The sequence below is a fragment of the Cetorhinus maximus genome, chromosome 13 (genome assembly GCF_964194155.1).
Source record: "Cetorhinus maximus chromosome 13, sCetMax3.hap1.1, whole genome shotgun sequence".
Classification (NCBI taxonomy): domain Eukaryota; kingdom Metazoa; phylum Chordata; class Chondrichthyes; order Lamniformes; family Cetorhinidae; genus Cetorhinus; species Cetorhinus maximus.
Window position 1 is genome coordinate 107805553 of NC_135891.1, and position 17007 is coordinate 107822559.

At 42.5% G+C, this 17007-nt stretch overlaps 1 protein-coding gene across 1 annotated transcript in view; it reads left to right on the forward strand.

The window, feature by feature from the left end:
- The first annotated feature begins 338 nt into the window (after positions 1–338).
- The window catches only part of spmap2 (sperm microtubule associated protein 2), a 29933-nt gene continuing 13264 nt past the window's right edge, over positions 339–17007 (forward strand). Inside the window, exons 1-4 of the mRNA XM_078556347.1 lie at positions 339–456; positions 4868–4890; positions 6486–6526; positions 10036–10102. Coding sequence (XP_078412473.1) covers positions 364–456; positions 4868–4890; positions 6486–6526; positions 10036–10102 — 224 coding nt within the window. The 5' untranslated portion in view covers positions 339–363. The remainder of the gene's footprint in view (positions 457–4867; positions 4891–6485; positions 6527–10035; positions 10103–17007) is intronic.

Consider the following 17007-nt stretch of genomic DNA (forward strand, 5'->3'; position numbering starts at 1 on the left):
ACCTGAAGACCCCTTTGTTCCTCTACCCCATTTAGACTCTCATTTCCCAAGGAGACTGTGACCTCCTTATTTTTCCTACCAAAATGCTTCACCTCAAACTTAATTGAGTTTAAAATTCAATTTGCCACTTACTCACCCATTCTGTAAGTTTGTTCATATCTTCTGGTATTTATTTTATCAGTCCATTGGTGTGTTTGTTTAAGATTTTCATGGTGAAAAGCAGAAGCCATGCTTCGCTTGTATTCAGATGGCAGTCTGTGTTTTACTCTCTATATAAATTCTTTGTGCTGTGTAATCAACAGTTAAAACTAACATTTTCAATTACAATGTAGACCAGTCATTTGGCCTGTGAAACCTGCTACAATGAAAGCTAAGCCTACATCCAGAACTGAAGAACTAGCTAAGCCAAAGGCAATTAATAAAGACTTTGACTCAACCCGATCAATTTACACTGAGGTAAATATGTGCAATTTTGCTTTAATTATTATTGTAAATTGCTACGATTGGTTTACACTGTTCATTTCCTTCAAACTAACAATATAAATGGGAAATGTCATACATTAAACTTATTTGTTTGCTTAAATCTTTCCACTCAGAATGCAGAAGAAAAACTATTGATCAACTATTGGCCATTGTTGCATATATCACCTCTGCTAAATTTGAAAAAGGATACTCTACTTTTATTTCACAGCTCAAGGTTCTAAATGATTAAAAATCTACAAGGAAGCCTACAAATTAGATTTTTTTAGACTCCCTTCTAGTTTACAATTGTTATTCACCACAGAAAATAAGTAAATCTACTTATTCAAAAATGCATGCCTGAATAACATTTTTAAAGAAATGCCTATAAATCCATAATTGAGTAAATAAAATTTCTTCAGAAATTCCCTGCTAAAGCCTTTATACTTGGGTATTTGTCTCTCTTTGTACCTCACCAAAAATCTGCAAGGAAGGCAGTCACACTGAGTTACTACACTTACAGGGAGCACAGATTGGCTAAAGATAATGGCCAAAATTTTTCCCTTGTCGGGCGGACTCAGCAAGAGCGGGTGGGGGCAATTGGGAAGCTGACCGCTGCCCGCGATCAGCTCTGCTCCGTGATTTCACACGGGCAAGCCAATTAAGGCCCACACCGCGTGGATCGCGAGCGGAGCGCAGAGCGCCACCTGTGCGGGCAGGTGGAGGAGGGAGAGCAGGCCTGGTGCACAATTTTATGCATGTGCGCAAAAAAGCGCTTCAATCTCCCTGAGGCACGGAGCTGCCTCAAGGAGGTTGAAGCGCTTTTTAAAAAAATTAAAAGTTTAAAAAAACATGTCCCCTCATGTGACTCTGAGCTGGGACATGTTTTTAATTCAAAAATAAAGTTTTTATTTAATGTTTATTTGCTTAAGGAAACCTCATCCCGCTCGTGGATGAGGTTTCCTAAAGAATGTAAAGGCCGCTTGGCCTTTTTGCCTGCCCGCCAACCGTAAGGTTGGACGGGCAGCGTAAATTTGATTTTAATGAGCTTGTTAATGGCCTTGATAGACCATTCAATTATTGGCGAGTGCGCAGTAGACTCCGGCGCCCGCCCGCTGAATGAAATATCGCGGAAGTGCACGATGACGTCAAGACGCACGTTGACATCATCGCGTGTCATATTACACTTGGGCATTTCGGGCATGCACCCGGATACCGAACATAAAATTCTGCCCCATAAGATAAGGCAATTTTAGCATAAAATCATAGACCAAAACAGCACAAAGGAAGCCATTCGACCCATTATATTTGTGCCAACTCTTTGAAAGAGTTATCACATTGGATCCATTCCCCTGCCTTTTCTATATAGCCCTGTAAATTGTGCCTGTTACGGTGCAACTTTAAGTAGTTATGGCTATCATCTATGTACATGACCAGATGGGAAATTATGTTAGATATCACATGATAAGTAGTCTGCAAGTGTGTAGTCACCCAAGTAAGATGTGTTGAATAGGGCTCTCCAACATCGTACATGTTTGATTTAATTTTCATGAATACAGAACCCACATTTGAGTTTCCCAATCCCTTTCAAGTGGTCGCAGTGTTTGTGTTTAATAGTAAGAAAAGAAAACATAATAGTACCTCTTCAAGTTATTTATCCAATTCTATTTTGAAAGTTATTATTGAATCTGCTTTCACCACCCTTTCAGGCAGTGCTTTTCAGATCATCATAACTAGTCCTGTAAAAGAATATTCTTCTAATCTCACTTCTGGTTCTTTTGCCAATTACTTTAAATTTGTGTCCTCTGGTTACTAACCATTCGACCACTGGAAACTATTGCTTTTTATGTGCTCTGCCAGAACCCTTCATAGTTTTGAACACCTCTATCAAATCTTATTTTAATCCTCACTGCTCTAAGGAGAACAACTTCAGCTTGTCAAGTCTCTCCAAGTAACTGAAGTGCCACATCTCGAGTATCAAAGAAACTAAATATTATGACACAACAGTCGGCTCTTCCCAATTTGCACCTCGGAACATGGATAACCACTGGGTGTATGACATTGTTGAATTCACTGTTGCAAGTCAAATAATCATGGTGAGATCCCATTGGAATATCATACGCAACTTTAGGCACCATACTGAGAAAACAACTTTGTTGACTTGGAGAGGATAAAGGAAAAGAAATAAGAGTGATTCCAAAATTCATGATTTAAATTCGAAGGGGAAACTCACAGAAATAAACGTTTACATTAGGGAAAAAAGATTGATGGGAGATGCAATCCCATCTTTAATAGAAATGTATAAGCAGATGCAAACACTGAATGCAACTTGTATTGTGATCATAACAGAGTACGAGTACTTGCGACAAGTGTCCAGGACAAAATGATATTGGAAGGCATTTATTTCCCATGGACTTGTGTTGAGGTTTACTCCCCTATTAAAGTAGTTAATTAGTTGACACCCTTAAAAAAAAAAGAATGGGATGAATATCTAATTTGAAATGTGGCACAGATTTGCAAGGGTGGATGTGTGGAACGCGAAAGGTTCTGAGTCGCTAGGGCTAAGGAAATGTTCTGATATTCAATCCCAGCAGCCAAATAAGGGAATAAACTGTAATTAGGATGTACAACTGGCTAACCGTCTGGTTCAAAATAGATTGGAATCTGAGGTGTAATGAGGATAAAACTGGCACAGGAATCTGGGGGAAGAAAGACCAGTGGCATTTGAAAATTTCAGACCTCGGCCTAGGCCAAGGGCTGGCAGAAGTTCTATCTGCTCAAATAATTGGGTGGAAGAGGGGCCCTCCAAGGTTTGCTGATTAAGGCCATGACCGCTGACGCTTTTTGGACTCTCAATTTTTGCTTTGCAAAAGATGGAGAGAATTTGAAGACCCTTTCCTCGGAAATAAGTCATTCAGTAAAATTCTTGAGCGTGCAGGCTGAACATGATAGATGGAAAAGAGTAGATTCTAAATGAACTTTTCTCATTTCATGCTTCCTGATGTTCTTATTTGTTAATGTTTACCCACCGAGAGGAAAGAATTACTCTGTTAGTATGTGTAGTGAGTGACATTGGAATAAATGTGTGTTTGAAGCATTCCAGCTGCCAATCCAGCCAATGGGAACGCATTATCAGGGATTCGGATGGACCACCCAACTGCGTCCCCTCTCCCCACAACAACTTTTCATCCCAGGAAAACAGAAGACAAAAAATGACCCCATCACAAGTGTGTACATGAAGGTGTTCCCTGATTGGTATTTTGAGTGTGAACATAAATGCTTTTAGAAAAAATGCTTACAACTTTGTCACGAATCTCTCTTGAATCCATTTGAAGTGTCACTGGAAGTAGCAACCAGAGCCATTTGCCTCCCACATAATGAATCAAGACAAGAAGTTAATTTCGGGAGTTGGTTTTTGCTAACAATATTTATTTCTGTTAAGTGAGTATCTTTTCTCTTTTAGCCGCCCTGATACTTGTAGACATGATGATACCAGTGGACAGTTATTTTGTCCCATTGATGTTATAAGCTCTTCGGTGTGATTTATAACACTGTGTCATGTGTTTACAAGCACTCACAAAGGGCAGAAATTTTTGCTTGGTGGGCGGGTGTGCGCTCGACTCGCTCGAGCATGAAATGATGAGCGTTGATGTCAGCCGAGCGTGGTGACGTCAATGCGCAGTTGCGCGATAGTTCGGCCGGCGGGTGCGCGCCAGAGTCGGCAGTGCGCCCGCCGACAATTAAAAGGCGTGTTAAGGACATTAACTAATCAATTAAGCTACATTTTTTCGCTGACCGTCCAACCTAACAGTTGGCGGGCAGGCGAAAAGGCCAAGCGGCTTTTGTATTTTTTTGGAAACTTCATCCACGGGTGGGATGAGGTTTCCAAAAGCAAATAAAAATAAAATAAAAGTTTTACAATTGAATTAATAACATGTCCCAGCTCATGTGACACAGAGTCACATGAGGGGACATGTTGTATCACATTTTCATTTTATAAATTTGTTTTTATATATCTCTTCATCTCCCTGAGGCAGCTCTGTGCCTCAGGGAGATCATGAAGCGCTCACTCGCATGCAAGTGTATTGCACATAGGACCTGATAGTTGTTTGCATTTTAAAAAATGACATGCATCCTACATTATCATGCAGCATAGTTGGGCATTAAAAGCTTGTACTTCCAGATCTGTGGCATCTTATTGAAAATTTCTATGCAAACGGGATGTTTGTTAGCTGTAATTTGCTATATTGCTCCATATTGCTAAATGACCTTTCTTGTAACATCTGCAGCCTCTGAAAGAGCGATGTTAATCACACTGAGGGAAAACATGATTAACAACAAATTTAAACCATAAGATGTAACACATGATTTGCTTGAATTGTTAACTAATTTCATGGTTACTTTCCAGGGCAAGTCAAAGACTGCGAAGAGGTAAGATGCATATGGATATAGAAATATAAGAATATTTTAAAATGTAGTCTCCAGATACTTCTTCAATGTTCCCAGAATAAGTAAAGTTGCAGGTTCAGTTAAAGTGAAATATATTGGAATAAGATGCTAATTTACAATCCAGTCTTCAATTTGTGAGGCAAATGCACTTCAGTTTGCTGGGTCCTATACTTCGGACACAAGACTTTAATAGGAGCCAAATGGAGCAGGGAAAGATGGGTTCCAAGAAAAACTAAGATCCCCTGAAAGGTAATATGGCCTGGGAAGAGACATACCATCCAACCAAAGAACTGGACGTAATACAGACACTGGTGTGAAACCTTTCCTCATATGGGCAAGACGGAGCTCAAATAATCCAATCTGTTATGAAACTGCAGGAATAATTTCTGCACAGTAGTTTTGTAAAGTTCCAATTATGCAAAAATCATTTCGAGTTTGAAGTCCAAATCCAGTGAAGTGCACTGATGCATTGTATAACAATAGCTTATTTTTGTAATACCATTATTGTTTGCATGCTGAAGGAGCGAATGAGTCAATGTTAAAATGACCAGATGCCATGTGCCAGGATTCTCCCCTTCAGAGCTGGATTGCAGCAAGGCAGGTGATCTACCCACCAGTCCAGTCCAGCTCAGCCCAACTCTAAACTACCTTGTCTGTACGGTGGGCTCCTGGGGGGATTTGGGCCATGAAGAGGGCACCTACCAGAAGGAGGGCAGAACATCCTGATGATGCTATAATGAGGTCACCAACTGACCACCACAAAATTACTACCAATGGGCCTTAAAAGGACAGAAGCGCCCCAAAGATTGGATCAAGGTTCCAACTGAAAGACTGAGCTGAGACCAGCGCTTTCAGCAGATAAGTTTTTGGAGCCAGTGAGGGAGACTAGGCTGCTTTCTCCCTACAAGACGTCCTCAAGTCATTTATCATTGCTTTCCAGAGTTTATCACTACCTACCATGTAAGTGGGGCGGGCAGGAGCAAAGGCCTTGGAACCTTTCCCCCCATCACCACCCCACTCCTCCATTTATATTCAAATGCCAGTGAAGACAGTTCCAGCAGGCATGGCAAAGCTTGATCAGCCTTACCACCCCAGTGTTTCCTCATTCCCTGCCACGATATTTGCCAAATTTGCATGGCTCCAAATATTTTGAAAAGTTAAGACTACAAATAAAAAATGTTCCTATATTGTCTGTATTGTCTACCTTAGTGCAGTTATGGTACAGATATTAACAGAGCACAGCAGAGAAAGAGAAAAATTAGTGTGGATGAGGTCTACCATCAGTTTATCTACCTGCCTGGGACATCCCTGCCCTATTAGGACCACCTTCCTTGCTACCCAAATAGAAATGGTGGCAGGAAGGCGGGTGTGAGCCCCAGATTCTCAGAAGATTTCCATTCTCTCTCTCTCACTAACTACCAGTTCCCAGGGTTGCCACAGAGAAGATGGCAAAGGTTGTGATAATTAACAAAATTTATTGTCTATGTTGAACAGATAATGTTACCAATTGACAATATTTTCTTACATTGTTATTCTTCACTAAAACCTGTATCCTGTTTTAACAATCAATATCCTAGAGGCAAAGGATCAAGGAGAAAAAAAGAACGCATCACTTATGGTATGTTAGCAAAGTGAAACTGGGGAGGATGGTAATGTGGGTGGACGGTTAATGGGGTGTTGCATGATACCCTGCACACTCGAAAGCTAAATGATACAATGAATGTTAAACTTATGTTATTGTTTAAAGTGTATAAAAATAGGTCCCTCATGAGATGATGCTTGTTAGTAATTCAGTGGGGTAAATTCAGCAACCATATACTTTCCTCAGGGGAGTATGAACATACGAACTAGGAGCAGCTAGGAGTAGGCCATTCGGCCCCTTGATCCTGCTCTGCCATTCAATAAGATCATGACTGATCTGATTGTAACGTTGACTGCACAAAGGGAGAGATGGCATTTCAGTGCCAATTCTTCAGCTTCATTCTTGCAGCAATCCCTGCTGTGAGCTATATTGGTGAATTCACCCTTATTTTACTGTGCCTGAGCAGGAGGGAAGTAAACATGTAGAGGTAAATGATTGAGTAAATAAACAGCAAGAACTACAGTGATTATCGTAGTTGGTTTTTCCCCTATTATGTATATTCATCATGTGCGTTAGATACTCTTCTGCCTTTCCATTTCGAGGTAAGGTATTGCACTTTGTTTTCATGAGGCCCCATGTACTTTAGGCAAGCACAAATGCTTTTAAGTGATGCACAAATGCTTTTGACCATTTGGTCTTCAATCTCAGAGGATGCTGCTTCAATTCGACACAGGATCCAATCATTCGACATTAAATACATGAAGAAAACAGCATCAGTGCCAATCTGTAGTGCAACTGTTAAATACAATGACAGCATGCCCCGTCTCATAATGTAACCATCACTGACTAACAGGCTATTTTACCAGAGCTCTCAAACCAAAATATGCCTCTTCAGCAGCATTTCAGGTTTTCTAAACAGGGGCAGATTAATGATAGATTTGAACAAGGTGATGGTTAAGTCACTGTTAAAGTACTCTTTGCACCTTTAAGTACCCCATTCTGGGAAGGATAATAAAATCATAGGGAACATACAGCTTTAATTCAACCAGATGATGCCAGCAATGAGAAACTGAAGTTATGAAGAATGAGCTGAGATTATGGGATTGTTTCCACTGCAGTAATAGACACAACATCAGAGAAAAATTATTAGTTTTTTTTAATTATAAAGGGCATGGGAGTGAGACTAGCTGAGTTGCTTTTGCAGAGTACCATCATGGGCACGATGGGCCAAATGGCCTCTTTCTGTGCCATAGCTGTTCTATAATTCTATAAAGGATTTCAATGAGGTGAATAATAAAAAGTTATTTCATCTGGTTGGGGAACCAGTGGCAAGAGGACATCCGTTTAAAATTGGCACTAAGAGAACAAGTAGAAAGCTGAGGAGAAACTTCAGAGGGTTTCTAGAGTTTTACCACAGGGAATAGTTGAGTCAGAAATGAATTCATTTTTGTAAGGAGAAGTTGATTTAAATATTTGAAGCAGAGGAATTTACAGGACAGACCAGGGCGCTGATTAGCTTTAGATTGCTCATACAATGAACTTAACTGTGCTGCTATGGTTTTATAAAGGCTTTTGTTTGGTGATCTGTAGCTACCTCAGTCAGATTCGAAGGAGGTGCAGACAATTTCAATAACTAGAAATGCACCAGGCTTTGGTTCCTTCCAGCTGCATCTTGAAAAAGAGAAAGACTTAACAGGAACCTGAGCATCAGGCTTCAATAAAAGACCCCCAAAGAACAAAAGGAAGATGCTACCCTCTCCTCTCCAGCTCCCTCAATGCTTTACCCAAGTGGCCTTTCTTCGTATTGAGCACAGGCAATGGGTTGGATTTTGTGATCAGTGGTGAGGAAACAGCAATGGTGCTCACTGCTGGGCCTCAAAGGAAGCTGCCCATAAAGATCTCTGTGGCATGGTCTTTCCCTTTCCTGATGACCCTTTAAACCTGGCATGTCAAGGGGATCTCCAGGCATGTAGCCATAGTGATGTCAGCAAGCAGAGTAAGCAGCCAGTCACATTGAAATATTCACACAGACAGCAAACTAGGAAGTTAAAGCACTGAGTTCCTTTATTTTTAATTTAAATATTTCATATAGTGAAATAAATGCCTATGATTGGATTAAGACAGAAGCAAAAATATCATAAACTTTAAAAATACATTATTTTAAAATATGAAGATTTTTTTATATCATGATGAAGAAACTTGATATACCACAAATATAAAATCAGCCTTTCAGGCCAGTGAGGGTATTAAGCAGTAACTATGAAGTTAATTCTCTGTTAGAAATCCAGGGCAGAATATTGTCATTGATGTGCGGGGGCGGGCCCGACATGCTGATGAGTAAAATGATGTGAGATGACGCCGGGCGTGCGTCCCGATGTCATCGTGCATCATTTCGATATTGCATTCGGCAGGCGTGCGCTGGAGGCGGCTGCGCACCCGCAGAACTGTCAATGGCCTATTAAGGCCTTTAAGAAAGCAATTGACGTCATTAGTGATGCTGGGCGTCCAACCTTAAGGCTGGCGGGCAGGCGAAGAACCCAAGTGGCCTTCGCATTTTCCAGGAAACTTCATCCGTAGGCGGGATGAGGTTTCCTGAAGGTTTCATAAAATTAATAAATACATTTTGTACACTTCACAAACATGCCCCAGCTCGTTTGACACTGTCACATGAGGCACGGAGCTGCCTCAGGGAGATTGTTGTGCTCTAAAGAGCACAGGCCCCGACCCTCCCTCCTCCCTCTGCCTGCACAGGTAGCACTGAGCACTACTGACCATGCGTTATGCTGGGCGGGCCTTAATTGGCCCACCCCCGTAAAATTGGGGTGCGCAGCCAATCGTGGGCAACGATCGCCTCTGCACCCACCCCCGCCCGCTCCTGCCCAGCCCACCTGCCATAGATAAGATTCTACCCCCAGTTACGCCTCATTCAACAAGTTGTAGCTTTTCCAACAGTTTTCACAATAAGACTGACAGTGTAAGAGTGCAATTTCTCATCAATTCATAGTTTTCCTATTGATTGCAGTCTGGGAATGCCTCAACAACACACTCCCTGGAGAAGCATAGAATCATTGACTGCATGTTGCTGTCAGTTGCAATGGAGTAATGATGGCAAATACTGAAGCCTTGCTGTCCTTTGCAAAATCCAGGCCAGTAAGTGTTGGCAGACTGTACACCTGTTAGGACCATTGCAGTTGAACCTGATCTGTTACCACCTGAAATCTACACAAGCATTTTTCAGCAGGGTTCCCTGGCAAAGGACGCCAACAAAGAGATCTGAAATAGGCACATTATTACCTGTGGCATTGGAATGAGCCAGGAAAGAAAAAGCTTGAGAGGTTAAAATTAATCTTGGGCTAGAGTGTAAAATGGGCCATGGGGAAGTGAGAGCAGGTTTTACACTCCGTCCAATTTTATTTTCCATGAAAAAGATGCTACCCACGATCTGTTTGACCCCATGCTTTTTTTTAAATGATGTTGAGTTAGTTAGCAGGGTAGGGGTGATCATTTGCTGTTTTCACTTACACGAGCAATTTTGTATCCTTCAGCTGAAACACCAAGATACATTTATCTCAGTGAGCCCAAAAAGCTGCCTGAAGGTTATCTGAGAAACAGGTAAATACATTTAGTTATTTCGTTGGAAACAATAATTCCTAGCACAGATCAATTCTGCATTTACTGCTGCTGAAAAATCTTTAACAGCGCTCCTGTCCAGTACTACTGGCGTCTTAACATTACCTTAAGAGTGACAACTGATGCAAAGTCCCTATTTGTGCCTTCGACCTATCCTTTTGATCGGGGTCAGGGGTGAGGTCAAGGATCACGGAGGTCGGGGAGGCAACCCAGAAGAACGGAGCTGTGGATTGGGGGAGTCAGGAAGAGGGATTGTAGGGATTTGAGCTTGGTCCCAGGAGATGGGAGATGGTGAGTTGGGGCTGACAATGGGACAGATTGGAAATAAGGGCTGGTATCAGCGGCATTGTTAGGTAGGGGGTGGGGACGGCAACAGCAATGATTGGAGAGGGCTGGCCATGATTGGGTTCTTCAAAATGGGGGCCAGAAGGCATTCAGATAAGTCAATTACCTTCTTGGTCCTAGCAAGTGCTAGCTGCCTCAGAGTAACCAATTTCAGTGAGGAAACCTCTAATTTGCATATGTTGATGGAATGCTGTTAGGACCAGGGTTTAGAATCACCCAAACCTCACAGTGCTGAAGTCAGCGGGTGGAGAAGGAAGGGACTGTGTCACTCATTTAGCACCCCACCTGGCCAATTTGCATTCCTGGTTAAAATTGGGCATTTCAGTTCAAGGGACAGAATGTAGGTCGTCATATATGGAGAAATGCAAAGAAAGATCAGAGGAACAGTGACAAAAACATCACTGATAAAACAGAAGAACAGGAAAGGTTGTGAAGCCTGAAGTGGGAGAAGAATTGGCTATCAGTTGATAAGCTTTCTCTTGCATCCTGTCAAAGAATGCAAAAGAGAAGCTGCACAACAGCCTCCCTGGGTATGAGAAAATATATACTTTTTTGATTGCTCGAGAAACAGCCTGAGTGGTAAAGCTGTCGAAATCCTCAAGGAAATCCTTGTGCAACAGCAGATGGAATCTGTGAAGATGGAACCACACTCAACTGCAGTGATAACTCCCTGCCCCCAACTCGAGAAATTTCATTGGCATAAATTCTCTTCAAAATGTCCTGAAGAAAGATCAATCCAACATGCTTATAAATTAACAGAACACATATGAGCCATACAGACACTCAAAGAAGAAGATGCAGCTTAGGTGTTCAGGCGATCTTATTAATAGGTGCCACGGTCATCTCAACAGTTAGCTGCCAACTACATCAATGGTATTATTGCATATGTCATGTTTATGAATAAGGGCCTGGAGTTGGCTCGGTGTCTAGTATGTGGCTCAGAGTATTACCAACAGCCCTGACTCAATTCCCATTCTTGGTGAGGTAGGCTTGGGATCTGCCTCCTCGCCCTGCCCCTGAGAGTGGAAGGCAATAGCAAACCACGACTGAAAAGAAGTTGCCAAGGAAACAGGAATGAAGCATCAGCAGGCAATGAGCCAAGGACCTGCCTTCAGGCAGAGCACACATGAATGAATGTTTATAAATAAAATTCTCTTATTCTACACAAATAGCAACTTTAATCTAAGATGGCTACTTGTAGAATAACTGAATAAAAATTTGATAAAGTCATAGGAACAGGATTAGGCCATTCAGCCCATCTGAGCTATTCAATACGATCATAGCTCATCATCCACATCATTGCCTTTTTCCCACACTGTCCTCTCATCCCATTATGTCACTGGTATTTAGAAATTTGTCAATCTCTACTTTAAACATACACAATGATTGAGCTCCCACAGCCCTCTGGGGTAGAGAATTCCAAAGATTCACCACCCTCTGAGTAAAAAGATTTCTCCTAATCTCAGGCCTAAGTGGCTTCCCCCTTATTTTGAAATTGTGTCCCCTGATTCGAGATTCCAAAACCAGGGGAAACATTTTACTATATCTACCCTGCATATTCCTTTAAATAGTTTGTAGGTTTCAATGGCCAGAATATTGCTGTCGGGGATGGATAACCAGGGAAAGAGTAGGGCCCATTAGGGACCAAGGGGGCAATCTATGGGTGGAGCCAGAGGACATCGGCAGAGTGTTTAAAGAATACTTTACATCCATCTTTACCCAAGAGAATGAGGATGAAGGTATGGAACTCGTGGAGAGAGACTGCGAGGTTCTTGAGCAAATTGATATAGGGAGTGACAAGGTATTGGCGGTATTGGCAGGCTTAAAAGTGGGCAAATCTTCAGGTCTAGATGATTTGTGTCCCAGACTGCTGAGGGAGGCAAGGGAGGAGATCGCAGGGGCTCTGACCCAAATTTTTAATTCCTCTCTGGCCACGGGAGAGGTGCCAGAGGACTGGAGAACAGCTAATGTGGTTCCGCTATTTAAGAAGGGTTGTAGAGATAAGCCAGGGAACTACAGACCAGTGAGTCTCATGTCATTGGCAGGGAAACTATTGGAGAAAATTCTGAAGGAGAGAATCTATCTCCACTTGGAGAGGCAAGGTTTGATCAGGGATAGTCAGCATGGCTTTGTCAGAGGGAGGTCATGCCTAACAAATTTGATTGAATTTTTTGAGAAAGTGACCAGGTGTGTAGATGAGGGTAGTGCAGTTGATGTAGTTTATATGGATTTCAGCAAAGCCTTTGACAAGGTCCCACATGGGAGACTTATAAAGAAGCAAATGCACATGGGATACAGGGTAATTTGATAAGGTGGATTCAAAATTGGCTTAGTTGTAGGAGACAGAGGGTGATGACAGAAGGCTGCTTTAGTGACTGGAAGCCAGTGTCCAGTGGCGTACCACAGGGATCTGTGCTGGGTTCCCTATTATTCATCATTTATATAAATGACATAGATGACTATGTGGGGGGTAGGATTAGTAAGTTTACGGATGACACAAAGATTGGCCAGGTGGTTAACAGTGAGGCTGAGTGTCTTGGGTTACAGGAAGATATAGGTGGGATGGTCAAATGGGCAGATAAGTGGCAGATGGAATTTAACCCTGAAAAGTCTGAGGTGATACACTTTGGGAGGAATAATTTGACAAGGAAGTATTCAATGAACGGCATGACACTTGGAAGTTCTGAGGAACAAAGGGGCCTTGACGTGTGTGTCCATAGATCTCTGAAGGCGGAGGGGCATGTTAGTCGGGTGGTGAAAAAGGCATATGGGACACTTGCCTTTATCAATCGAGGCAGAGATTACAAAAGTAGGGAGGTCATGTTGGAGTTGTATAGAACCTCGGTGAGGCCACAGCTGGAGTACTGTGTGCAGTTCTGGTCGCCACATTATAGGAAGGATGTGATTGCACTGGAGGGGGTGCAGAGGAGATTCACCAGGATGTTGCCTGGGATGAAACACTTAAGTTATGAAGAGAGGTTGGATAGACTTGGGTTGTTTTCGTTGGTGCAGAGAAGACTGAGGGGCGACCTGATCGAGGTGTACAAGATTATGAGGGGCATGGACAGGGTGGATAGGGAGCAGCTGTTCCCCTTAGTTGAAGAGTCAGTCACTAGAGGACACAAGTTCAAGGTGAGGGGCAGGAGGTTTAGGGGGAATGTGAGGAAAAACTTTTTTACCCAGAGGGTGGTGACGATCTGGAATGCGCTGCGTGGGAGGGGGGTGGAGGTGGGTTGCCTCACATCCTTTAAAAAGTACCTGGATGAGCACTTGGCATGACATAACATTCAAGGCTATGGGCCATGTACTGGTAAATGGGATTAGTTAGGTAGGTCAGGTGTTTCTCACGTGTCAGTGCAGACTCGATGGGCCGAAGGGCCTCTTCTGCACTGTGTGATTCTGTGATTTTATGTCCCAGCTCATGTGACACTGTCACATGAGGGGACATGTCTAAATAATTTTTCTCTTTATTTATTAAAAAGTTTCATAATGTACTTAATCTCCCTGAAGCAGCTCCGTGCAGATTGAGCAAATGCGCCAAAGAGTGCAGGCCCCAACTCTCCCTCCTCCCTACGCCCACAAAGGTAAAATGGCGGCGCACAGCCAACCGCAGGCACAGATCGGCTCTGCGCCCGCTCCCGCCCAGCCCGCCTGACATAGGTAAGATTCAGCCCAATGAGATCACCTCTCATTCTTCGAAACTCTAGAGAACACAGGCCCTGTTTCCCGAATCTGACTTCATAGGACAGTCCCACCATCCCAGGAACAAGTCTGGTGAACCTTCGTTGCACTCCCTCTTTGGCAATATTATCTTTGCAAAGGTATGGGGACCAGATCTGCACACAGTACTCCAGCAGCAGTCTTACCGAGGCCCTACACAATTGAAGCAAGACTTTGCTGCTCCTGCACCCAAATACTCTAATTAGACTTCATAATTGCTTGCTGCGCCTGCATGTTAGCCTTCAGTGACTTATTGGCGAGGACACCCAGGTCCCTTTGTACATCTACACTTTCTAATTTCTTACCATTGAAGAAATACTCCGCACATCTGTTCTTCCTAGCAAAGTGGGTAATCTCACATTTTTCCACATTGTATTCCATCTGCCAAGTCCTTGTCCACTCACTAAGTCTGCCCAGATCCTCTTGAAGCCACTTTGCATCTTCCTAACAACATACATTCCCACCTAGTTTTGTGTTGTCTGTGAACTTGGAAATATTACATTTGGTGCCCACATCCAAATCATTGATATACATTGTGAACAGTCGGGGCCCTTTTTGCAGTACCCCACTAGTCACAACCTGTCAACACAAGAATGACCCATTTATTGTTACTCTCTGTTTTCTGCCTGTTAACCAATCCTTAATCCATGTCAGTATATTGCCTCCTATTCCAAGTGCTTTAATTTTGCTAACCAACCTCCTGTGGGGGACTTCATCAAAAGCCTTCCGAAAATCCAAGTATACTATGTCCACCAATTCCCCTTTATCAATTCTGTTAGTAACATCCTCAACGAAACTCCAACAGGTTCATCAAGCATGATTTCCCATACGTAAATCCATGTTGCCTGCCCAATCAGATCATTAATATCCAAGCATCTATTTATCACATTCTTTAAAATAGATTCTAGCGTTTTCTGTACTATTGATGTAAGGCTAGCAGATTTGAAGTCCTTCGTTTTCTCTCTCCCTCCCTTCTTAAATAGTAGGGTGACATTTGCTATCTTCCAACCTGCAGGAACCATTCCAGAATCTGTAGGGCTGGATTTTACCGTCAGCGAGCGGGAGCGGGGCCCGCTTGCCGACGCGTAAAATGACACACGGTGACACCGGGCAGAACTCCCGACGTCACTGCGCCCCATTTAAATTTTCAGGAAGGCGGGGGGCGCAGCAAAATCAGCTGCGCACCCGTCATCTGTCAATGGCCAATTGAGGCCATTGACGGAGCAATTAAAGTAATTAATGGACCTGCCCATCCAACCTTAAGGTTGTCGGGCAGGCCAGGAGCCCCAGTGGGAACTAGAAAATCCATGAAACCTCATCCACAGGCGGGATGAAGTTTCATGTAGGGTTTTTAAAATTTTAATAAAGTTTTTTTGGAAATTGTGAACATGTTCCAACTCATGTGAAATTGTCACATGAGGGGACATGTTAGGGAAATTTTATTTATCTTATTTTGAGCTTTTTCACATTTAGAGCCGATCTCCTTGAGGCTGCAGGGACCTCAGGGAGATGAGTGCGCTCTTTTGTGCGCATGTGCGAAAGAGCGCACTCTCGATTTTAGGAATCCCTCCCACTTGCACAGGAAGCGCATAGGGCTTCCGTGTGGATGCCATGCTGGGCGGGCCTTAATTGGCCCACCCACATAAAATTGTGCCACACCTCCGATGGCCAGCACGTGCCCACCCATCAACATCCCCCCCATCGGGGGAAAAATTCAGCCCGTAGAATTTTAGAAGATGATTATCAATGCATCCACTATCTTCATAGCTACCTCCTTCACCACTCTGGTATGTAGAATATCAGGACCCAAGGACTTATTAACCTTCAAACCCATTAATTTCTCCAATGCAACCTTATTACTAATACTAATTTCCTTCAATTCCTCATTATCCCTAGTTCCTTGGATCGCTAATTCTGGGAGATTTCTTGTGTCTTCCTCAGTGAAGACAGACACAAAGTAATCATTTACCTTCTCTGCCATTTCTCTATTCCCCATTATAAATTCTCCTGACTCTTCCTGTAATGGATCCACATTTGTCTTAGCCATATTTTTCCTTTTATGTACCATAGAAGCTTTTACAGTCTGTTTTTAAGTTTTTTGCTAGCTTACATTCATATTCTATTCTCCCTTTCTTTATCCTTTTCTTGGTCTTCCTTTGCTGTATTCTAAAATCCTCCCAATCCTCAGGTTTACAACTATTTCTGACAGCTTTATCGGCCTTTTCTTTTAATCTTATACCATCCTTAACTTCCTCTGTTAGTCACAGTTGACTCATTTTTTGGGTTTTTGTGCCTTGAAGGAATATATAATTGCTGTAAACTATGTAATAATTCTTTAAAGACTATCAATTGCCAATGTGCCGTCATACCTTTAGTGTATTTTCCCAATCCACCTCAGCCAATTTGTCCCTCATACCTTAATAATTTCCTTTGTTCAAATTCAACACCCTGGCTTCAGGTTGAACTACCTCACTTTCAAACATAATGTAAAATTCTATCTATCATACCAGTTCTGTTGAAGGGTCATGTTGGACTCGAAACGTCAACTCTTTTCTTCTCCACCGATGCTGCCAGACCTGCTGAGTTTTTCCAGGTAATTCTGTTTTTGTTTTGGATTTCCAGCATCCGCAGTAGCTTTTTGTTTTTATTTCTATCATATTATGGTCATTCATCCCTAAAGGTTCTTTTACAACAAGATTATTAATTAACCCTTTCTCGTCACATAACACTAGATCTAAAATAGCCTGTTCTCTAGTCGGTTTCTCAACATACTGCTCTAGAAAAGCATCCTTAACGTACTCCAGAAGCTCATCCTCCACAGA